This window comes from Sorex araneus, chromosome 3 (assembly GCF_027595985.1).
Source record: "Sorex araneus isolate mSorAra2 chromosome 3, mSorAra2.pri, whole genome shotgun sequence".
NCBI classification, from domain to species: domain Eukaryota; kingdom Metazoa; phylum Chordata; class Mammalia; order Eulipotyphla; family Soricidae; genus Sorex; species Sorex araneus.
In genome coordinates, this window is record NC_073304.1 from 239,387,658 (window position 1) to 239,412,472 (window position 24,815).

Here is a 24,815-nt window from a genome sequence, read left to right on the forward strand (position 1 = left end):
CCCAGTATGCGGCCAATGTGAAAAAGACAGCTCTACCCGCCAAAGTCTCAGGTCCAAGGACCAAATTCTGAGCAGGGAACAGTGGCCTCTACTCAGAGTAAGCTCTTGTCGGGACCACTGCCAAGCCCTGGGGCCAGGCATTTGGCCATTCCTTTCCTTGGTCCAGAACGCAACCGTGGATGTGGGGCCTGCTCACACAGGCTGCAGCCTCATGAAAGTTACTTTCTCTCTGTGCATCCTCTCTGGTACTCTCTGCTCTTTCTAATTTTTGTTAAGATTCTACTTGCTACTTCATTACTTTAAGTTTACTTCAAAACATGAAATTCTTGGAAACATTTACAGTAGTTTTAGAGTCTTTTGATCCCAACATATTCACTGACTCAGCTTCTACTGATTGTTCCCTGGTAAGAGTGATAATTTTTTTTTCTTTTTAAGAGTGATACTTTTCTAAGTAACTTATTCCTTTGTAAAATAAAGACTGAAAACTTCTATGTTGTTTGGACTGAATCTGTGTGTGGCTGCTGATGTCCCGAAATTATTTTTTATTCACTCTATTTCAGAAGCTGCTTCCTAGGGGCCATCCCTCATGTGAACAGTGCCTGACCAGAGCTGGGCTCCACCACAGCAAGTAAGGTGCCCACCTCCTGATCGCAGTGCTGCACATACACGCTGAGGGGGAATTTCAGAGCTCAGACAGCTTCTTCAGGCCGAGGTTGTGTTTTCTGCTCAGCACTACCCTACCTTTGGGCACACCTGCCCCTGCAGGACTGACCGGGGGCCTGCAGAGTGTTAAGGCTGTCGTTAAGCTCTCCTGCATGACTGGGTGAGGGTTTCTGGTCTTCTACAACTGTCTCATTTTCAGGATCCAACCTGATTCTGCTTGCTGCTTGTTCCACCGGGACCCAAGCCTTGTGCCCAAACAGCCAGGCAGCATCACCAGCTGGGGCCTCTTCAGCAGGGACTCGATTCCTGCTCTCCTGCCACTATCAACCAGCTGTCTCCCGAGACACTGCAGCCCAAGGTGGGTTGCATGGCCTGAGGTGCAGCGACTGCAGCAACCTGCCCGATGGGGATGCATCAGGTGCCTCGGCCCCACAGGAAGCGGGTTCTCGGTGTCAGTCCAGAGCCCGCCAGGCCTGCATACTAATGGGCCCAAGATTCCACCATCCTGATGCCCTTCAGAACGCTGAGCAGAGAAGAGGTGGCTGCTGTAGAAAGCTGTGGAAGCAGCGAGGACTGCCTCAGACCTACCCAGAGCATCTCCGCTGCAGCTGCCGCTGTGCCTTCCCCATCCATGTCCCCAAAGCCACCGACAGGGGTGCAGGAGCAGGGAAAAAGGCCCTGTATAAGTGAAGCCAGTGCACCCCAGGCCAAAGAAGCTGCCGTCTCTCTTTCTATAGAGCCAGGCCTGTTGTTTCTGGGCTACACATGAACCCAAGAGCTTGCCTCCCCCACATTCACACACCTGTACTAGTTCCTCCTTCCTAGGAAGCCACTCCACATGGGAGCTTGTTTGGGTTTTGGTTCTTGGGGGCCCGTAGGCCCTAAGCAGTATTCATGGGTCCCAGGGTCCACTCCTGGTGCTCAGGCTGCATGGCCCACAATTTCTTGCTCATCCTGGAGCCCCCCAAATATCAAGGAGCCAGCCCAGGCCAGCCCTTGGCTGCCCATGCCTGGAGTTTGGAGCTGTGACCTAACACCCATACGAAGGGACAGCATGTGTTCCACTGTGGGGTGCCAGGGATTGGTGGAGAGGAGGAAGAGGAGGAGCTTCTGTCCCCATCTACCCACACCCCAGCTCTGCCACTCTCAGCAAGAGTGTCCATGATGGGCCCCAAACCAGAGCAGTGGGGTCTCTCCCCAAACCAGAGTTGGACCTCCCCCCCACAGACCCTTCCACAGCTAGCCATGTGCCCTTCTCCCTGTACCCCCGCCTCCAATCCCAGTGGGCAGAAAGCCATCTCTCCTGTTGATGCAGAGATTTTTGGGCTTTCAATCTCCAATTTCATTTATTAAACTTCTCTTTGTAGGAGGGGGGCTCGTGGAGAAAAGGAAAGATTTTCCTGAACATACACAGCCTGGTTCAAAGTGAACTTCACTGAGTCCCACGGTTTAGAGTCCTGGAGTGATGGAGAGATTTCCTTAACGCCTAACTTACAGGGAATCACTTCAGATTACACATAATCATGGAGATCACAACACCTATAATTTTTTTCAGGGCTGCATTCATCTCTCAAAGCGTCATTCTTTCTCTCCTGATTGACCACCCTGCCCCCTCCCATCCTGTTAGAACAGGACAGAACAGTTTCCAAAGCATTTCGTAATGTTTTTCTCACTCTGAGAAGAACAAAGAGAGACGTCTGACACCCCCCCCCCCCACTTTCAGGTCATTACAAAGCTTTGTGGTGCAGGTGAACCCCAAGGGACTAGAAGGGCTCACCCTTGCCCTCACTAGTGGCTTCATCAGCCCACAGCCCCTTTTGGGTTTCCTCTTGGCAACAATGAGAGACTCAGCTGCACTGAGAGGGCCACCTGCTGAGGGGTGTACCTCAGAACACTGGGGAGAGAAACCAAGCAGAGTAGTTAGGTGGAGGCTACCCTGAGCAGACTGCCTCTGGCTCCTGGTTTCCTCTTTGCCTCCTCCAGGAGACTGAAATGTAACCCTGAGTGTTCACTTCTCATGATGAGCTTTTGAGGGTAGGACACTTTAAAACTATCAATTAGGGACCCGAGCGATAGTTCAGTGGGGAGGGCATTTGCCTTGCATGTGTGGCTAACCTGGGTTAGAGCTCTAGCATCCCATATGGTCCCTGAGCAATTCCTAATCCCAGAGCCAGGAGTAACCCCTAAGCATCAACAGATGTGCCCCACCTCCTCCAGCCCCAAAATCATTTGAAGGAGAATAAAAAAACAAGTTCCTGCAGGTATTTCTGCTGCTGCCACTAGAGATGCATGATTTTTTTTTTCTTTTTGCTTTTTGGGTCACACCCAGCAATGCACAGGGGTCACTCCTGGCTCATGCACTCAGGAATCACCTCTGGCGGTGCTCAGGGGACCATATGGGATGCTGGGATTTGAACCTGGGTTGGCCGCGTGCAAGGCAAACGCCCTACCCGCAGTGCTATCACTCCAGCCCTGAGATGCATGAATTTATAATGATGCTAGTTTGTCCTGTGGCCTATCTCTGCAGTGGGTTCCTTGGCCCAACACTCAGACAGATCCCAGAATCCTGAACACCTGCTGTTCTGAGAATCCCTACAACACTCCCGATTGGGTCTTATGCCTCCTGATGGGACAGTAGGCATTCATGCTTCACCGCTCAGAAACCAGCCCAGAAACAGCCAGCAACTGCTGAGGTACATGGCCAGCTTGTGTTCACATGGGATGGCCAGGCCGAAATGGAAACACACCAGGGAACCCAAAGGGGTAGCTTATACACCTGTACTAGCCCCTTGCAGAGGTATGAGCCTCCCTCCTGCCGGGCAGCCCCTGAGCACTATGGCCTTCCTGTTCAGGGCTGGCTTCTCAGCCATCTCAACCCAGTGCATGGCCTTCCTCTGTTCCTAGGACTGTTCTCTGGACTCTGGTCATGGATCTCTTTCCATTCACTTCTGTCCACAGCGTGAATGCAGGTCACAGGCACGTGGAGGAGGCACTGTGACGCTAGTACCAATGCCCAACAGACCAAGCAAGCGTGGCTATTCCTGGTCCACTCCACCAACCACTGTTTTGCGTGGGCCAGCCTCTTCTCGAAGTCCAGGCTTTAGTACTTCAAGCTCTGGGGTGACAAGGTCTATAGTTCTGGACAAAAAACCCAAAGGATTCCAACTGTGTGGCATCAAAACTCTTCACAAAATCGTGGGGGCTGTCACAGACAAATCAATCACGAGCATTGCAGGCATGGAGATTAAGCCCCCAGTAGGATTCCCTGGACTGTCTAACTGAAGTATAGTTTCACCTTTAGTTTAAATAATAAATACCTCTTCTTCAGAGGCTGCAATAGGACAGCAGGTAGGGTGCTTGCTTTTTGTGCAGCATCGGGTCACTTGAATCCCACCAGGAGTGACTCCTGAGAAGAGCCAAGAGTAAGCCCAAGCACTGTGGGTGGGCCCCTAAATAAACAAACGATGAAGTCTGGCCTCAGCTCAAATCTCTCTGCGTCTCTCCTCCACTGGTAGTACTGATGATTAAACGAGGGGCAGAAAATCAGAGACAGGCCCCTAAAATCTTGAACTGTGTGAAACCCAAAAGAAATAGATCCAGATGAAGCAAACGCTCCCTCCACCCCATCTTTACAGTCTTCTGAGGTGAGTTAGGGACCCCTGAATATGCACAGGCCCAGCAGAGGGCGCTCTGGCCGCAGATGTGGGAAACCAACAGAGGGCCCTGGGCTAGGCCACTGAGGGGTGGGGACACAAGGCCCCTGCCTGCCAGCCCACCAGCACGGAGGGCCTCCCTCCAGGCCACAGGTGTCTCCCTCCAGGGTTTCCTGGTGCTTCACTAGCCCATTCTCCACTGGCACATCCCTGCCCTGGCACCATAAAGAGGCTGGAGAACGGGTCAGTTCTTTTCTAACTAAAAGAACTTTTCTAACTAAAGTTAGGTAGGGAAGATTCCCTCTACTGGCCAGGTACCACCTGAGAAAACAGATCCATCTCAATCCATGAGGTCACTGAGTTTCATGCAACCTCCACAATGACATGCACAAGATGTTCATGGACACAATACAGATGGTGTCACACCAGAGGTCCTTCTTGGGACTGCAGGGGTGGTGACTAGGGGACAGTGTGATATCTTGTCTGTCCAAATTACCCAGATCCTAAATGTGCATCCCCAAAGGTGCAGGTAAGGAGGCATGTTTAAAGATAAGAAAAGAGGTGAACCAGCATGCAGGTGAAGGAGCACACAGGTGAGGGAGTGCACAGGCAAGGGAGGGAGCATGCACTGCACGTGAGGGAGTACAAAGTGAGGGAGTGCACAGGTGAGGGAGGGAGCATGCAGGTGAGGGAGCACACAGGGAGCATACAGGTGAGGGAGCGCACAGGTAAGGGAACATAGGGAGTGTGCAGGTGAGCCAGCACAACTGAAGAAGCACTCAGGTGGAAAGCACACAGGGAGCATACGGGTGAGGGAGCGCACAGGTAAGGGAACATAGGGAGTGTGCAGGTGAGCCAGCACAACTGAAGAAGCACTCAGGTGAGGAAGCATACAGGTGAAGGAGCGCACAGGTGAGCATGTTGGTGGACTGCAGAGCACCCCTTGCCCCCTTCACCTGTGCTTATGCTTCTAACAGCTTCCTTCACAGGGTTTCCTTCTCTCCTGTTTCCTTTGCAGCTCTTCCCTGGATCTCGTGTGTCAAAAGCTGAAATTCTGAGACCCAGTTCTATGCAGCTTTCTCCAAAAATGGGGTCCAGACTTGCTTTACCTGCTGAGCACCAGAGCTGTCCCTGGGTCTTCCCCTCATTTTGGCCACCAGCAGAAAGCACGCTTTCAAAAACAAACTTTATGTGGCTCCAAAGGTTAAATCCCTCTGCCACTGCTCTGGGGACTGTGGGAATGAAGTTGGGTTTCAGGCACCACCAGTCCTCCTCTGCCCCAGCAACCTCCCTGCAAATAGCATGTTGGAGTACCTGCAACTTCCCCAGCAGGGACAGCCACCTGCAAAGGCCCTCAATGACTTGTGATAAAGACAAGGTAAGGGTGGCAGACTACAGATGCACTTAGCTTTCATTCTGAAAGGAGCCATACATGAGATAGTGAAAGAGATGGAAAAGTTTAACGAAATTTGTGGCCCTCATTAGCTCTATCTCACCAGGAAGTGATAGGAATTCTGGTAAAGAAATCAAGTTCATATGACTCATTTCCAGATTCCTGTGGGTTATTACCCTTATTTCTAAATTCTAATTTGTGGCAGACTATCTTTAGACAGATAGCACAGTTTTCAGTATTCAGACATTTTAACACCCACATAGCAACATGAATAAACTCTGATAGGAAATTCAAAACCTATGGCTTCTGGATTTAATAAAGACACAGTCTTTCATAAGAAGTTTCCTTTACCAACAGTGTGTGTTAGACAAATTGGGGAAGAAACCACTTTAGAACCACTTTAGCTAGCACTGTGATAGGTCTGTAGCAGAGACTGCTTTGTGACAGTTCCTTTAAGTCAGAACATGAGGAAACAGTCCATGTTAGCCCATTTCAAAGGTTATAATATTTACTCTCATGAATATGAATTAAACTAGAATTAACTAAAAAACATTAAGCTGTGAAGAATAATTGAAAATATATTTAAATTTTGTTTTAGGTTTTTTAGGGACCACACCAGCAGTGATAAGGTGCTACTCCTGGTTCTTTGCTCAGGGATCACTCTGGGTGGTGCTCAGGGGACCACATGTGGTGTCAGGGATTGAAGGGGACCAGCCATATGCAAGGCATATGCCCTACCCCTGTACTGTATATTTACTTTTAAGGTAACACTGGTCTACATCATTATACATTTTAGGAGTGATTTTTCATACTCCTCTGATAAGCTGTCATCTCACCCTACCACGTGCTGAAATGCCTTCAACTCCGTCTATGGAATCCCTCCACTTTCTGTGTCTCCTCAGCTCTGTATGCTTCTTTATATTCCACACATGAGGGAGGTAATCCTGCACTGTCTTTCTCCTGCTGATTTGTTTCAATTAGCATGACCCTTATAGATACATCCACAACATCACCAAAGACAAGATTTCATTTCCTACAGTCTAGGTGGTATCTCAGACACTGTATACAGACCACATTTCTTTATCCAGCCATCTGTCATAGGACCCTTGGGTGTTTCCAGGCCCTGGCTATTGTGAACACGGGTGAGCATGATGCTCAGTTCTTCTCCCTGCTTCTAGATGACACTGACACTGTTTCTGCTGCTGTGAAGTTTCACGAGCTCTTCTTTTCCCTAGCCTCGTTCGATCTCTCCCTTTACAGCATAGTAATCTCTCTTCATGAGCTCTTCCATGTTCTAGAAATCTGCCCTGTGTCTGTGCATGGTAGTGGATATTCCACCTGCCCCTCTCCACCCCACATCCAACATCTTTTCACTCCAATGCAGGTGCATACTGCAGAGTAGAAATTTTCTAGTTTGGGGACCAGAACGATAGTACAGAGGGTTGGGCATTTGTCTTGCATGCAACTGACTTGGGTTCGATCCCCAGCATCCATATGGTTCCCCAAGCCTGCCAGGGTGATCTCTGAATGCAGAGTCAGGAGTAAGCCCTGAGCACCTCTGGGTGTGACTTCAAAATGAAGCAAACAAGTAAAAAGATTCATGGGGCCAGAGTGATAGTATAGCAGGGAGGGCGCTTGCCTTACAGACAGCCAACCGTGGTTCAATCCATGGCATCCCATATGGCAGCTGATTATCTTAACAACACTAATTCTTCCAGAAGCAGAGAATATCTTTCCATTATTTGTGTCTTCTATTTTTTGTTGTTGTGATACCCAGTGATGCTCTGGGATTAGTCCTGGCAGTGCTTGGGGAACCATATGGGATGCTGGGGATTGGATCCAGGTGGGTCACATACAAGTCAAGTGCCCTACCTGCTATACTATCTCTCCAGTCCCCTTCTGTTGACCAGCTGCAAGGGAACAGGATTGCACAAGACCTTTTGCTCATCTGTGTACTAAAGGGCATGTGTGGTGTGTCACCCCCAGGAGTACCAAGGAGTACCAAGTAGTGCTGTGCTGGAGTATCGGCCAAGGATACTTGTAGGCAGTCAGGCACTCCAGCCTCTGAACCATCATCTACTGTTTAATTTAAAACTTTTTTTTTTAAAAGAGACGAATATGCTGTGGCGAACTTGGGGGGTATCAAGCTGCTCTTGGTGGAGTTGTAGGAGAGTACCCTAGTACAGGCCTCTCCTGAGAACTGGGCAAGGCAAACAAGCCCCGGGCTGGAGCAGGAAACCCCGGAACAGTCTCAGCACCAGAGCACAGAGTCACCCGAGGGGCCTTCACCAACCTTTTGCTGTGGTGATCCCTAACCCCATGCACCTTCCTAAAAAGACCCCTGTGTTCCTTCACAAACCCATGTTTCTCAGGTTGTGGTTCTTTGATCCAAATAAATATACTTTGCCTTTTAATGGGCTCCTGAGCTTTCAGACTTGGCAGAACATTATTTTGATTTAATTTTGAGCACAATGAGCAGCTCCTCCAACATTTCAAATGACAAGTCAACTGAGGTTACTCTACCTCCCTTTAACTTACTGCAGACACAACCACTGTCCCCCTTGCTCACAGACTTACCTCATCAACAGAGGGGTGGTTTCTGCAACCACTCCATGGAGACACACAAAATACCCTCTTTTGATTTGCCTTGAGACAAGCAGACTACTGTCCACATCCTTGCTGAAGAAAAGCACTTTTTGGAGGGCTGCACCATCTTGTTAGCCTCTGCCCAGAGCCCTTATTCTGGCTAAAACGAGCTACTACCCTTAAATCACACACTTCCTGTCAAGAGGCAATATCTGTCTGTGACTCACTGCAGTACCTGACTCAGAAGCTCCTCTCACTGACACCAACCCTTTCTGACAGTTCCAGAAGGCCATCTTGAGTGCTTGGAGAAAAACACACTAAGTCTCACTGCATTTCTCAAGAAAGGGCCTGTCAAAATATGGCCCAATCAGAACCACAGAACTGCGGAACCAAGGATGAGGGCACCAGGAGAAGTCAAGGAATTGCCCTTGTTCTCCATGTGTAAGGGTGGGACATGAACCCTCAGTTGATACTCAAATGTCTCAGGAAGAGGATGGCAGCATACAAGCCTGTGACACTACCCATGACCACCCTTCCCTGATCCCACCATCCTGAGGTCAGTTTCACAGCCAGGAGGAGAGTGACAAGCTGGCAGCACAAGGCCTGAGACCATCACAGACTGCAGGTGCACAGGGGTCAGTGTGGGAAAGCCTGTGGCCTTTGAGTGGAGAAGCAGGTGAGGGTCATGGGGGACAGTGAGGGCAGGTGAGGCTAGAGGTCACTATGTGGGAGTTGTGTGTACCATGCTCCCTGCAATGGGAAGGGCTCTGTCCACTGTGCACCTACAGGAGAGGACTGTGTCTACTGTGCCTGCAATGTCATCCATCTAAAGACCAAAGCAGAGCCGGAGTTGCCCACTTTGCAGGTACATGGATCCTGTAGCCAGGTCAAGCCAGTTTCTTGAGTTCTTTCACCTGCTGTCCCTTGGTTCCCCAGGTGGCACAAGGAGACCACAGAAAGGCCATGTTCAACTTCTCCACAGGAAGTAACGCTGTAGGAGTGGCTGGAGAACAAGTAAGTTCCCAGTGCTCTTGACCACTGACCACGAACAGTTACACACACAATTTTAAGCTTCTTTAAGTGTGAAGAGTGAGTCCAACTGTACACACATGTATGTGCTAAAGCAGCACTGTGGAGGAGACTGGGTCACAAGCAAAATGCAGCAGTGGCTCAACAAGTACACTGGGTGGCTGGGGAAGGGCACAGTGTGTGCTTGCTAAGCCAAGGCCAGCAGCTGAAGGATTTAGTAAACTCTTGAGGCTTGTGAATCCCAGACACAGATTTCAGAAACCGATCAGCATTATGAGGTGTCCCATGACATCAAGATTTCGGTTTCCAAAATTCCAAGTTTAGAAAAAGTCTCGCCCCATCCCAGTGATCAAACCCAGACGACCCACCCTACTGGAGCCAGATAAATACCTCACTGGCAGACCTCCACTACCTCACTACCCAGTCACGGCCACGCTCCGGGCCGCTTTCCGACACAGCACAGGGCACTTAATACCCATTTTCCAAAATTTCCACACCATATTTGATGGGCTTCAAATATGGTATGAACCACGGGAACACCTGTAAGGGCAATTGGAGGCCACCCTAAAAGTCTCCATCCCTCTCGGAGAGCCCAGCAAGCTACCGAGAGTACCCTGCCCGCACGGCAGAGCCTGGCAAGCTACTCATGGCATATTCGATATGCCAAAAACAGTAACAACAATGGGCCTCATTTGCCTGACACCAAAAGAGCCCTCAATACGGCAGCGTTAAGAAGGATGAGCAAGGAGAGGCTGATAAAATCTCAGGGACGAACTAGACTGCCGAAACAAAGAAAGACTAAAATGACTGTCTGTACTTTCAATGCACGTATGTTGGCATCAGAAGCATCCAACGAGGACCTGATGGTGCAAGCGCACAAGATCGAGTACAACATCATTGGTCTGACCGAAACGAGAAGGTATCAATCACATCACACCATTTTCAACAATGGAGAACTGCTCCTCGGAACATGCACAACAAAGGTGTAGGTGGCCTCTGTGTCCTTGTCAACACGAACTTGGCATTCATTCGAATGCCTAACAACCCGAATCGGACGATTACGCTTGAATAGATGTAGCTCACTGCTGGCAGTTTCTATCTTGTTGTCTATGCACCAACATCCAAGTACTATGAAGAAGAAATTGAGAAGTTCTACAAGGAACTGGAGAAGTTCTATAAAGAAGACCACACCTTCTACAAGATCATTGTTGGTGATTTTAATGCCAAGATAGAACCAAGAAAATCGCTCAAAGAACTCCACATTGGATCCCATGGACTAGAATGGAACAAACAGGGTGAGAGACTGTCTGAGTTCATCATGTTGACCAAGACCATCCATGGTAACTCACAGTTCCAGAAGGCCAAATCTAAACGTTGGACATGGGAGTGTCCCGGTGGACAGTTCCACAACGAAATTGACCACATCATATTCAATCGAAGGTTTTGCCTGACTGATGTTGCTGTTGTCCATAATTCTAAATGGGACTGGACCACCATTTCCTTCATGCAAAATTCTACTTCACAGAGTGGGGAGAAAGGTCTGCAAAGTTTAAGTTTAAGAAGAGAACTCCTAGGGGCTGGAGAAATAGCACAGTGGGTAAGGCGTTTGCCTTGCACGCGGCCAACCCAGGTTCAAATCCCAGCATCCCATAGGGTCCCCTGAGCACCGCCAGGGGTAATTCCTGAGTGCATGAGCCAGGAGTAACCCCTGTGCATCACCAGGTGTAACCTAAAAAGCAAAAAAAAAGAAGAGAACTCCTAGAACGACCACCAGCTGGGAGCTCCTTGTCACTATTGCAGCAACGTGGGAAGATGCCGTCGTTGACAACATCGATGAGAAAAACCTCCATGATTGCTCGAAAAATGTCAAGAGTGGGAAAGCCACAACAGACACCTGACTTCGGAAACTCTCGAATTCATTCACCAATGTGATTTGACATGAGCCTCAGGCAATCACAAGCTAACGTCCAAGCTCACGAAGCTGTGCATAGAAGCGATAAAGGAAAACCTCAAAGAGAGAAGAGAAGCAGTGTTGGCTGATTCAGCCTTAAGCCAAGGAAAGCATTCACAATGCTCGCCTGTCCTTCGCCAACTACAAGACCAAGATGACTGCCCTCCGACATCCTGATGGATCTATCACATCTTCCAGAAGGGCAATAGAGAGGATTATTTATGACTTCTACTCGGATCTCTTTGACAGCCACGTCCACCTGCCCACATACCAAATTCTGCAGGATGGATATGTCATTCCCAATGTCCTCCCTTCTGAAATCCTACACGCCATTTTGTTGGTAAAGATGTGTACAGTACCCGGTCCAGACAAGGTCAGACCCGAACACATGAAGAATCTGCCACCAGTACTCGTCAATACACTGGCTCAGCTCTTCACACGCTACCTGTCTGAATGCAAAATTCTGTCCCAGTGGAAAACCAGCAGGATCATTCTGTTGTACAAGAAGGGAGACATCCATGACATCGGCAACTATCGCCCAATCCTCCTGTTATCTGTCGTCTACAAGTTATTCACTCGAGTCATCCTGAATAGAATAGGCAGAACACTAGACGAAGGACAACCATGCGAGAAAACCGCATTCCGAAAAGGATTCAGCACAATGGACCATATCCACATGGTGACCAAACTCATTGAAGTTTCGCTAGAGTTCAAGATGCCGCTCTGTCTAACGTTCATCGATTTAAAGAAGGCCTTTGGTTCTATTGAGACTGAAGCGGTCATCGAAGCTCTAGCCAAACAGGGCGTTCAAACTCAGTACATCAAGATCCTCCACGAGCTGTATTACGGATTCACCACCAGGATCTCACCATTCTACAAGGAAGTGAGCATTGACGTAAAGAGAGGGGTTCAGCAGGGTGAGACCATTTCACCAAAACTCTTCAGTGCCACCTTCGAGAACATCATGTGACAACTGGAATGGGAAGGAATGGGAGTGTAGAAAGGTCGGATTGCAGCTGAATCTCAGCAAAACGATGTTTATGAAAGAACAAACTAGTCCCTGACATTCCATTTCCTCTCAATGGAACAAACATCTCCGAACGCAACAGCTATGTATACCTGGGTCGAGAACTCAACATGAGGAACTACTTGGAGCCAGAACTACACAGGAGGAAGAGAGCAGCACGGAACGCCTTCATGAGCGTCCAAGAAGTGGTTAAGAGGACAAAGAACCTCCGGCTCCGGGCACGTCTTTTCAACTCCACCATTCTTCTAGCACTAACATATGCCTCAGAGGCCTGGGCCCTACAAAAACAGGATGAGAACACTATTCGGGTATCCCAAAGAGGAATCGAAAGAGCCATGCTAGGAGTATCATGTTCCACTCAAGTGAGAGAAAGCATCCGGAGTTCTGACCTCTGTCGACGATCAAGAATCAGGGACGCTGTCTTGTTTGCCAAGGCATCAAAAATCAGATGGGCCGGAGATGTAATGCGATTCAGAGAGGACAGCTGGACTAGAGCTGTTACCAACTGGATTCCACGGGACGTCAAAAGACCATGTGGCCGCCCACCAATGAGGTGGTCAGACTTCTTTGTCAAAATCCTGAATGAATGATTTGAGGCTCTTCCTTTTCCTGGAGCGAGCAGATATCATTGGGCTATACTAGCACATGACAGGGACAAATGGCGCCTGCTTGACAAGATCGAAGATCAACGGGATGACAAGTGATACAAGAAAAAGTCTGACTGTCGGCAGGTCATAGGAGCCGGTGTGGACTTTGGCACCAGAACTGGTTTCAGACCTCCTTGGCACATACTGGTGGGTGCGGGGGTGCCCCCTTCTCCGCAGGAGGATTTTCTATGCCAGCTGACATGACTGTCATGATACAGAGAAGCCCCAACACAGGCCCTCTGCATGCTGCACAAGTACCTGGGTGAGAAGTTGCTGTGGGGTGAGCTCGTTGATCCAGCGTGTGTACCGCTCAGTGGAGTTAGGGGGGTCTCTCCTCACTTGGCAACCAATAATCTGAAACAACAAACAGAAATGCACTGAGGAAAGTCACAGGACAAGGACAGCTGGAAGGGACAATAGGAGACAGTCCCAAACCCACTGTGTCTGGGTCAGTTTTGGGAGAACTTTCAGGATAAAGGGGCAGGAGTGAGAGGTACCCATAGGGTCTGTCTCGCAGCAAATACTCATCTGGAATAAAAATCTCTCCCATGCTGCATTCAAGTATCTGTGTGTGTGTTTCCATAACTTTATATCTGTGACCAAATATCTGTGCTTCCATAACTTTCTTTGTGAATATGAACTCAAGGACCCACATTTATGCAGCACATAAGAAGAGTCCCGCTTCTCAGCGAGGCTCTCAAGTCAGCCTCTAAGCAAGTGAGAGCTTCGGACCCCTGGCTGGCTGCCTCACCCCACCCCACTACACAGGCCCCTACAGTGCCACTGGGCAGGAAGCCCCGAGAAAGTGTTCACTACTGTGTGTGAAGCCCCCTCTATCTCCATCTGCAGGTCTGGGCCTCCCCTGCCTACCAACAGGATTCCCTTGGTACCCTAACATCTATACCTTCAGCCCTGTGATCTGGCCCTGCCCCAGCAGGAGCTGAAGGCCAGAGCAGCCAGCAGTTAGCAGTCACCAGCCAGCGTGCTGCTGAGGCTAGCGGGGAGGCAGGGCACGGCAAGTCAGGCTTGAGACAGCTTCTGATCCTTCCCTACATGCCAGCTGTCCCGGGCTCAGAGCAGAGCACAGGACTGTTGACCAACTATGCAGTCCCTCATAGCACATGGGACACTTGGAGGGAGGGTCTTGGGGGTCAGACTCCATCTGAGGCACTTTCTCTAGCTCGCTGAGCAACATAGGGCTCCCACAGGAAGTCCGCAGGGAGTCCACGGTAAACCCACAGGGAGATCCTGGGAGTTCAGAGGGGGCCCACAGGGAGTTCAGAGAGAGCCCCCAGGGAGCCTATACGGAATTCAGAGGAAGCCCCCAGGGAGCCCACAGGGAGTTCAGAGGAAGTCCACAGGGGGCCCACAAGGAGTTCAGAGAGGTTCCACAGGGGGCAACAGGGAGTTCAGAGAGGGTCCACAGGGGGCTACAGGGAGTTCAGAGGGAGTCCACAGAAGGCCCACGTGAAACTCAAGGAGTCCACGAGGAATCCATAGAGTTAGTATGAGGACCAGCAACTCCTCACCAAGCTTTTTGGAAGTGGTGGCTTCTGTTTCCTCTCACTGGAAGGCACATGGCAAATACCCCTAAATGACACAGGTTACAAGCGACAGAGGCTTTGGGCACTAAGCAAAGATGCTATGTGCATGGGCCTCACACAGTGTCCTGCTTCTGGAGCTCATTAATTACAGGTTTCCTGGACCAAAGGGTGTGTGCTGCCTGAAGACAGAAGCTTCCTTAGGACCTAGGAGAAGCAGTTGGTATAAGGCATGAACAGAATGAGCGACAGCATCTGTGTCAACAGGTAGAAATTTGTGTCGCGAATTTCCTGTGACTGTGGCTGGGGCTCTTATGTTCAGCAGGTTGGACAGAGGAAGAAGAGTAGAATTATGGAAGAAAGGACCTAGGGTTGGTGGTGGGTGGGTGAAGGGAGGGGAGTACACTGCCCAAAGACCTTCTCTAGGGCCAAGACTGCATTCTACTTGCCCTCTTCCTGATGGTGGGGCCATCACAAAGCCGTGTGCTCTTCACCAGCTCTCCAAACACCTGCCCTCCAGCCGGCACTGGCTGTGAGGAAAGGCTGCTATCATGAGTGGACACCAGGGGCTCTAGGTCGAGCTGGAATTGCCTGGATGGGTGTGAGTGTGTGGGCCTTCCAATGGCTCTAGGCCACACTGTCCAGTCCAATGTGTCCAGCAAAGGCCACAGAGAACAGAGCCACCCTGCGCCATGCTGTGAGCCATGACCTGCAGAGTCAGCGCACAGGGGAACATGGTTAGTTTGTGGCTAAGGTCAGGGGCATCATTACAGAGTCTGGAGCATCTGAATGGTGGCGGAAATGAGGTTGTGTGACATGGGGACAAGTTCTGGGCTTATTACCACTGCTGGTGGAACCTTTAGTCAGGGCCTTCTGATATTTTCTCTTTCAGACCAGGGGCCAACCCCATGAGGGAAGTTTAAGACCAGAGGGTGGAGGAGGTAGCAGTTATCTAAACACCCATCTTCCAGATGGCAAAAGAGGGGTTGCAGGGGACTGTGGCAAGGACATGCTACAGTGGAATATGAGCTGTAGCCAGGTCAGCAAGCCATGAGCACATCGCTGCAGTTAGGCACACAGCAGCACATGTCAGGGAGAGGGAGAGGGAGAGGGAGAGGGAGAGGGAGAGGGAGAGGGAGAGGGAGAGGGAGAGGGGGAAGTGGAGAGGGAAGGGAAGGAAGAGAGAGAGAGGGAGACGGAGAGGCTGCCATAGAGGCAGGTGGGGGTGGGTGGGAGGGAAACTGGGGACACTGATGGTGAGAAATGAAGCAACCATGTTGGAACATTGTATGACTGAAACCTAATTACGAACAACTTTGTAACTGAAAAAAAAAAAAGAAAATAATTGAATTTAAAAATTTCATCCTCCTACATGAATATCAAGGACACGTCTATATTGATGTGACAAACTTAAGGATTCAAGTGCAATTGAAATACAGGGCCAAAAAGGCACATGAAAAAGTGCTCTACATCACTAATCATCAGGGAGATGCAGATCAAAACAACCATGAGATACCACCTCACACCACAGAGACTGGCACACATCCAAAAGAACAAAAGCAACCGCTGTTGGAGAGGATGTGGGGAGAAAGGGACCCTTCTACACTGCTGGTGAGAATGCCGACTGGTTCAGCCCTTCTGGGAAACAATATGGACGCTTCTCAGAAAATTAGAAATTGAGCTCCCATTTGACCCAGCAATACCACTTCTGGGAATATACCCCGAAGAAGCAAAAAAGTATAGTCGAAATGACATCTGCACTTATATATTCATCGCAGCACTGTTTACAATAGCCAGAATCTGGAAAAAACCTGAGTGCCCGAGAACAGATGACTGGTTAACGAAACTCTGGTACATTTATACAATGGAATACTATGCAGCCATTAGAAAAAATGAAGTCATGAACTTTGCATATAAGTGGATCAACATGGAAAGTATCATGCTAAGTGAAATGAGTCAGAAAGAGATAGACATAGAAAGATTGCACTCATCTGTGGAATATAGAATAATAGACTATAAGACTAACACCCAAGAATAGTAGAAATAAGTACCAGTAGGTTGGCTCCATGGCTTGGAAGCTGGTCTCACATGCTGAGGAAAAAGGCTGCTCAGATAGAGAAGGGAACACCAAGTAAAATGTGGTTGGAGATCCCGCCCGGGAAGGGAGATGTGCGCTGAAAGTAGACTAGAGACTGAACACAATGGCCACTCAATACCCCTATTGCAAACCACAACACCCAATTGGAGAGAGAGAGATCAAAAGGGAGTACCCTGCCACAGAGGCAGGGTGGGGTGGGGGGAGATGTGATGGGGGGAGGGATACTGGGTTTATTGGTGATGGAGAATGGGCACTGGTGGAGGGATGTGTTTGTGAACATTGTATGAGGGAAAAACAAGTTCTAACATGTGTGAATCTGTATCTGTACCCTCATGGTGATTCACTAATTAAAGAATAAAATTAAAAAAAAAAAAAAGAAATACAGGGCCAAAGACTGCAGCCTCAGACTGGGAACTGGTCTCACCGTGAAGACAAGGGTTAGGAACAGGGTCCAATTCAGACTTGGATGCCACATGGTTTGGTGGAGAACAGCTGACTAATCCAAAACTCAAAGTCCTGGCTACTAGAAGAAAAACAATTGCACCTGGGAAGAACGGACATCCTCCAACTCCTAGAGGAATTTTGCCCCTAGGAAGTGTGCTCTGAGCTCTTGTGAACTACTAGAGTGCCCGTGAGGGCCTGCTCAGAGCCACTTTTGTCCACAAACTGCTTTTCCTTTGTCAAACACTTATCTCCACTGCCAACTTGTGCTTTCACATCCAGCTGCACAACTTGTAAAAAGCTGATTGGAAAAAAAAAATAGACCATGCCCATCTGAAAGCACTAAGAACTCCTGAAAACAAGGGGTTTGCTCTCCCTGAAGGGGAACGCCAGAGACCAGTGGTCAGTTGTCCCTAACCTGGGGTCTTACTATACACTGAATTTATATACCCTAGGAAAAAGATTGCACTAACATACGCCTCAGAGAACTGGGCCCTACGAAAACAGGTTGAGAATGCTATTCGGGTATCCCAAAGAGGAATCGAAAGAGCTATGCTTGGAGTATCACGTCTCACTCAAGTGAGAGAAGGAATCTGGAGTTCCAACCTCCATCGATGATGAAAAATCAGGGACGCTGTCTCGTTTGCCAAGGCATCAAAAATCAGATGGGCCGGACACATAATGCGATTCAGAGACGACAGCTGGACTAGAGCTGTTACCGACTGGATTCCACAGGACGTCAAAAGACCACGTGGCCGCCCACCAGCGAGGTGGTCAGACTTCTTTGTCAAAACCCTCAATGAATAATTTGAGACTCTTCCTGTTCCTGGAGCAAGCAGATACCATTGGGCTACACTAGCACGTGACAGGGACGAATGGAGACGTTACTGGCACCCGCTCAAGCAAATCGAAGATCAATGGGATGACAAGTGATACAAGTGATACAAGGAAAAAGATATCAAATATGAGTCTTCCTGTGGGAAATGTGTATTCTCCAAAGGGCAACAGTGCTCTATCTCTCCCGCTGCTCATGTTCGGTAGTCTCATGCCGCTTCCCCCACCCTGGGGAAGTCGATGGTGATAGGTAGGCGAAGGAAGGAACGAGGGCCAGGCTGGTTGGTATCAACTGCAGTTTATTCCATTCCCATCTCCATTCTCCTCTGATTCTCCTCCTGCTTCTTCCTCCCCCATGCTACTTCATTCTCCTTCTGGATGCCCCTTCATTCTCCTTCTGGCTCTGGATCCCCCTTCTGCTTCTCTCTCTCCCGAGCCCCTCTTGCTCTTACTTCTGACTCTGTCTCTTCTGACTCTGACCCCCTCTGCTCTTACAGACTTAGTTTATATAGCAATCACATAGGGTGGTGATACAAAGGTGGGTTGAACATTAACAAATAAACAAAGAGAGGTAAGATCACTGCTCCAGGAGATTAACTCAAGGACAAAATCTCACCTAAAGAGATTACTCCATATTACTAGGAGATCTGCTCAAGGTGGGATCCCAACCAGGGTGTGTAACTTTCTTCATTCCTCAGCTAGTAATCCACTTAAATAGTTGTAGTTAAAGCTACTTCTAATATTTCTAGCAATGTCATTCTGTATGAGCACAGTAAGAGATATAAACTTAAAGTTTGGTTCTTCCTTTTTTTTTTTTTTTTGCTTTTTGGGTCACACCTGGCGATGCACAGGGTTACTCCTGGCTCTGCACTCAAGAATTACTCCTGGCAGTGCTCGGGGGACCATATGGGATGCTGGGAATCAAACCCGGTTCGGCCGGGTGCAAGGCAAATGCCCTACCTGCTGTGCTATCCCTCCAGCCCCAAGTTTGGTTCTTCCTGAGGACATCTCACTATATATTCCAGACCACAGTTCTCAGGCCAGGTCAGTCTTCTTAACCCCAGCAGAATCCTAATCTCCTCGTTACTTTTGGATCATGACAGCATTTGTCCATGATCATGCCCTCAACTTATAGTTGAGCATTGTGGCGCTTTGGCCTGACCCATTTTGATGCCAGGGTAGCTCACAGATTGCCCTGGGTCCATTCTGTCCCTCATCGGTACACTGCTTTTGGGGTGCTAGGAACTAAGGGCAACTGAGTCGAGAAAGCAGATACCCAGGAGTAAATGTTATTTGGAGTCAACCAACTCCCAAGTTACAAAGCATAATATTAACTGTCTTCTGTGTCCATACAGAAAGGACATTGCTTTAAGGTAAACTATGCAAAAGACAAAACTTACAATACAAGCTCAGTGTCCTAGAAGGACCTGATCTTACAAGTTAACAGAATCTGATTAGGGAAAAAGGTGATTAACTGGTTGGGTAGGAGTGCACAGAGAAGAGTTTACAGATAAACAGAGGATATGGGGGTATCTCCAGAGTGCTTAAACCTAAGCTCTCTATGGCAAGGGAGGAAGGACAAACCAATATTATCCTAAAATGTTTAGAGCTATATCCAATAGGAAGGACCCAGTACTCACACTTGTTGGGTGCTGGACAGCTGCTTCGTACTGCAGTCTCACCCTCTGAGGCATCATCACGTCGTCCTGCAATGAGAAACACACTCTAAATTCAGGTGAAGCTGGACCCACGAACCCAGGTGCACAGAGGCAGGGAGACCACCCATCCACAAACCCAGGTGAGTACTCAAAGGTCTGGACCTGCAGCTTCTCACCTTTAGTCACATACTTTATCACCCAGTAATGAGTCCTGAATCAAACTGTCTTCTGGGAAAAGGCATCTCATCTGTCTTTCTAGAACCCTGATTGAAAGTACTTATTTTGGCTGACTTAAAAAATACTTGGAAAGGGGGTATGGTGCGGCCAGCAGGTAGATATGTACCTGTGGGACAAGTGCATCAGCAGCTTGACGATGCCCTCAGACTTCCAGATACCTCGAAATTGCTGCTGTGCCTTTGGCCAGACCCCAATAACTTGGGGCCAAGCTTACCAAGACTTAAAGGGCCAAAAGTTACATATGTGGGAGACACACCCACAAACCACCTCTGGCTCAGCTATATAAGTTCATTTATTGGCCTTATTTCAGAGACCCATAAATCTCGAAAGAGATCAAAAGATGCATTTAGGGCCTGTAGCGCAGAGGTAGGTGGGAAACCATGACTGAGAGCCCCAGGCTCTCTTGGATCAGGACTCGGTCTCCTCCCCCCAGGTCCCCAGTTTTCCAGTAGCTTGGCAGTCACACCCACAAACTGCCCCTGGTGCCACGTAATCTCATCAATGGCCAAGACCCAGAGACTATAAACTAAAGCTCCCAGAAGAGAGCGCCACAGAATGTCCTCCCCCTGCACCAGGCTGTCTTCACCAGGTCACCTTGGGGAGGGGCGGGTTGAGTTTCCCTTCCTGCCCAAGCAGAACCCCGGCAGCCGAAAACCTCCAGAACCCAACCACTGCCATATCCAAGGCCACTCTCCACATGCTTGGATGAGCGTCACCCAAAACTGGATGAACCTCACCAGAGGGTGGACCGGCAGGAAAACCCAGATACACAGGAACCTGTGACTGAGATCTCTAAGCCCACTCAGATCTGGACTGGGCCTCTTTCCTCCAGGTTTCCAGAAGTTTGGCAGTCACACCCACAAACTGCCCCTGGCACCACGTAACCTCATCAATGGCCAGACCCAGAGACTATAAACTAAATTTCCCGGAAGAAAATGACACAATTTCCTGGACATTATATTCTATCTATAACAAGCAATACAAAACAAATTGTCTAGCATTGCCTTTTTGGCAGGTTTGTGTGGTAGTGAGACTGGTGTTGAAATATCGAATGTAACCAAAGTAGAGAGAGAGTGTATGGGGGAAATTTTCTGCCACACAAGCAGGGAAAGAGTTGGAATGGGGGGAGGGGGGAGTACTGGGGATTTTAGTGGTAGAAAGTGAGCATTGGTGAAGGGATGGGTGTTTGATGATTATATGACCGAAGCTCAAACATGAAGGCTTTGTTATCTCACAGTGAATCAAAAAAGGAGGGGAAAATAATAATAAAATAAAGTTATATTCAGAATAGAATACAAAAAAAAAGTAATGTGGAGTTCATGCCCAATTCAATCAGCTTAATCAATGGCTGAATAAATAATGGTACTCCTACATTACTTAGAAAAAAAACTTGGAAAACCAATGAAGTCGCTGCTCATGACAGAAATATTTTTTTTCCACTGTTCTCAAAAAACCCTCACTTATACTATCATTGATCAGAATCTTCTGTTTTTGTGGACAGAGCTGCTAATAGTATCTCCATTTTGTACCTAAGGGAGTCACAGTTGGGAAAGTCATTCCAAATTTTACAGCCATTAGAGTCAGGGTTAAAATTGGAGCACAGACTTAACTGAGAACTCCAGGCTACAGCTCAAGGGTCTATAAGAAATGGCGCTCAGGGGGCTGGAGCAATAGCACAGTGGGTAGAGCGTTTGCCTTGCATGCGGCCGACCCGGGTTCGATTCCCAGCATCCCATATGGTCCCCTGAGCACCACCAGGGGTAATTCTTGAGTGCAGAGCCAGGAGTAACCCCTGTGTGCATCACCGGGTGTGATTCAAAAAGAAAAAAAAAAAAAGAAATGGCTCTCAGAAATTCCCAGCTCGGAGCTGGAGCAATAACACAGCAGGTAGGGCATTTGCCTTGCATGCGGCCAACCAGGTTCGATTCCCAGCATCCCATATGGTCCCCTGAGCACCGCCAGGGGTAATTTCTGAGTGCAGAGCCAGGAGTAACCCCTGTGCATCGAGAGGTATGAACCCCCGCCCCGCCAAGAATAAAAAGAAATTTTCAGCTCTCTTAAACACTCCACTCTAATCTCTATCACTTCCTCAGCTGAATATGTGAGTGAAGACAACATCAGCAGGCACAAAGAGAATAATGAAGGCTTCCACCACACTGACCAACAAGCCAAGAAATTCAAGGGCATATGCCATGACACCTACTCAAGACACAAAATGAAGCACATGATGATACTCAAACCCGCAGCACTCACAGTGACTCCACCCACTGTGTTCTCCCAGGCCATTTCCAAGAGGAAGCACTGCTGAAAGATGGGAGAATGAAATGCAGAGCTTTTACCAACAAGCCAGATGTGTGCCTTTTGCTAGGCTATCATCCTTGCCATTTTCCATAGGTCACCTGGCCTATGGAAAATGTCAATACCATCCTGAAGAGAGGCCAACTCTGGACCACGTCCACAAGCCCATTGCTGATGCCACATACAAGGAGCTGGCTTGAACAGAAGCCTGCTGCTGGCATCTGAGAGGCACAGGACAGGGGTCAAAGGAAAGACACAAAGGTTGTGAAGGCTGAACTACGGAAACTCAGAGTCTTCATGTCAAGTCATTACCCTAGTGTGTATCTAGAGTTCCTACACGAAGGAAGATGCAAAAGCATTTATGCTTAAAAAAAAAAAAAAAAAAGCATTTATGCTTGTTTGCACAAAATAAAGACCCCAGATTGCTAAAATTTTCTTGGCAACTGAGGTGTTGGAATATTTTCCCTTTTTCAGCTGCCTTCTGGAAATAATTTCAGAGGCAGTTTCCCTTTTGTCACAGAAGCCTAGCTGATCTTTTACATGCAGATTTTAGGTGCTAGCCAGGCCTGACTTGACATTGTAGATTCCAGGCTCTGGTGTAGCCTAGTCTTTGGGATGTAAATCCGAGTGCTTTCAGCCCAAAGAAGGCTTCAGTTTTGGTTTTGTATCTTCTTTCCAGGGGGGCATAGATTAATGGCCTGCAGATGTTCTTCCTATAACATCTTTTGGTGCCTTTGGTGATGTCAATGTATTGCGCCCTTTGGAAGTGCCATGATGAGTAAAAGGGGTTGGGAGAGAGATACAAGAGAGGAGAGACTAGAGAAGGAGGCGGCGGTAGATCCAGAGAGAGGCCGGAGCTGGGAGTGCGGGAGATGGAAGATTAAAGATTGAATAAACGGTAACTAATCAGCAACCAGCTTGGTCCTCGTTCTTCCTTCGCCTTTCCTTGACCACCGGCCGTCCCGATCCAGTTCACACACTGCGGTTCCAGGGCACCGAACGTGGGCGGTGAGACAGAGCCGCCCCGAGAGCCCACGAGCGCACTCGCCCCTTGGTGAGCTTTAGTTTTACACATGAGGGAAAAGAATATTCAATGTATCACAAAAAAAATAATATTACTTCAAAATGTAATATTGTTTCCTTTCTAACCATTCAAATTTTGGGTAGAAAAAACTCAAAGAATTCCAGTTAAAATTTGAATTAAGTTCCCCCAGTCTCCGGCGACCTAGGGGTCACATCCATAAACTACCTCCTGCCAGAGCCAGGTAATCTCATCACTGGGCACCATCCAGATCACACAGCTTTTTCTCCCGGAAAAGAGTATAACATGATGCCTGCCATAGCCATGCCACTGGACTCCATACCAGACTGTTTCACTCAGGGTGCCCCAGAGTGGGGTGGGAAAGAGTCCTCCCCACCCCAAGGGACCCAGCCCCAGCAGGTGAAAACCTCCAGAAACCAATTGCCACCCTGCTCAAGGCCACTCCCCATACGCTCAGCCGAGCCCCACACATGAGTGAACATATTGCAGGACCGTGTGTTGGCATTCACGGCCATACAACACATTGTAAGACTCTTTCTACCCATTCTCCATGAGTATCACACCACATTTGATGGGGTTCAGATAGAGGCAACAAATCATACAGGAAAATGTATATATCTGTATATATACATATTTTCATATATATATACGAAAGCTCACATCACTCAACCTGTAACAACATGTTAGTGATATCCTAAAGAATGTCTTAATGGCCCCTATCAAAATAGAACAATCTTCACAGTTTCCTATATGAATACTTTTTTGTAAGCATTTTTCAGTGGTTCTTCATAACAGACAATATGAAATACATTATTTCGATTGTGCTTTGGGGCAGGGATTGGGGCTTGGGATGGAAACATCCCAAATTTGGTGGTGGGATTAGTGTTTGAATATTAAATGTAATCAAATATTGTGAACTACCTTATAAAATAAAAAAAATTAAAAAATTTTTTTGAGTTAAGAAGTTCTACCCTTGGAAACTCTGGGCCTTCTCGCAGTTGGGATGGATACTCTCTCCCAACCTCCCTGTACTTCCCGGAAGCCCTGGCAGCAAAGCCTACGTCCCACCACCACGTAAGTTTATGTAAGTTTATGCCATGTAAGTTTATCTACTGGCCATGTTCCAAGACTCATAAATAAATCTCAAAAGAGATCCCCTACCTCACGTTCCGGGGAAAGGTCAACTCAGAGAAGCGATCACCAACTACATTGTAGTCGAAGGCCATGTGGGGGAAGGGAGTTGCGGGCTGAATGAGGGCTAGAGACTGAGCACAGCGGCCACTCAACACCTCTATTGCAAACCACAACAGCTAATTAGAGAGAGAAAACAGAAGGGAATGCCTTGCCACAGTGGCAGGGTGGGGTGGGGGGGAGATGGGATTGGGGAGGGTGGGAGGGACACTGGGTTTACGGGTGGTGGAGAATGGGCACTGGTGAAGGGATGGGTTCCCAAACTTTGTATGAGGGAAGTATAAGCACAAAAGTGTATAAATCTGTGACTGTACCCTCACGGTGATTCTCTAATTAAAAATAAATAAATTAAAAAATATATATATAGTAAGGAAACAGCAAATGGTCAAAGTCATCAGAACTAAAACTTTGTCAGTAGAACTGAGCCTATGTGGTGAGCACTGAGAAGGGGGTACTTAAGACAATGGGGGATCACCAGTATTGAGCAAGTGTCTGAGTGGCATATAAATGAAAATTATGTGTAATG

General features: G+C 48.3%; 1 protein-coding gene across 14 annotated transcripts in view; it reads right to left on the reverse strand.

Annotated features, from left to right (window-relative positions):
* B3GNTL1 (UDP-GlcNAc:betaGal beta-1,3-N-acetylglucosaminyltransferase like 1) overlaps positions 1–24,815 on the reverse strand; it is a 103,392-nt gene that overhangs the window by 32,911 nt on the left and 45,666 nt on the right. For all 14 annotated transcript variants that reach the window (XR_008629358.1, XR_008629359.1, XM_055133583.1 and 11 more), the window contains exons 5-6: positions 19,504–19,569; positions 13,208–13,303 (exon numbers count right to left, since the gene is read on the reverse strand). Coding sequence is in view for 12 of the 14 variants with exons in the window: in XM_055133583.1 (XP_054989558.1) it covers positions 13,208–13,303; positions 19,504–19,569 (162 nt within the window). In the remaining 2 variants the exon portion in view is untranslated. The remainder of the gene's footprint in view (positions 1–13,207; positions 13,304–19,503; positions 19,570–24,815) is intronic.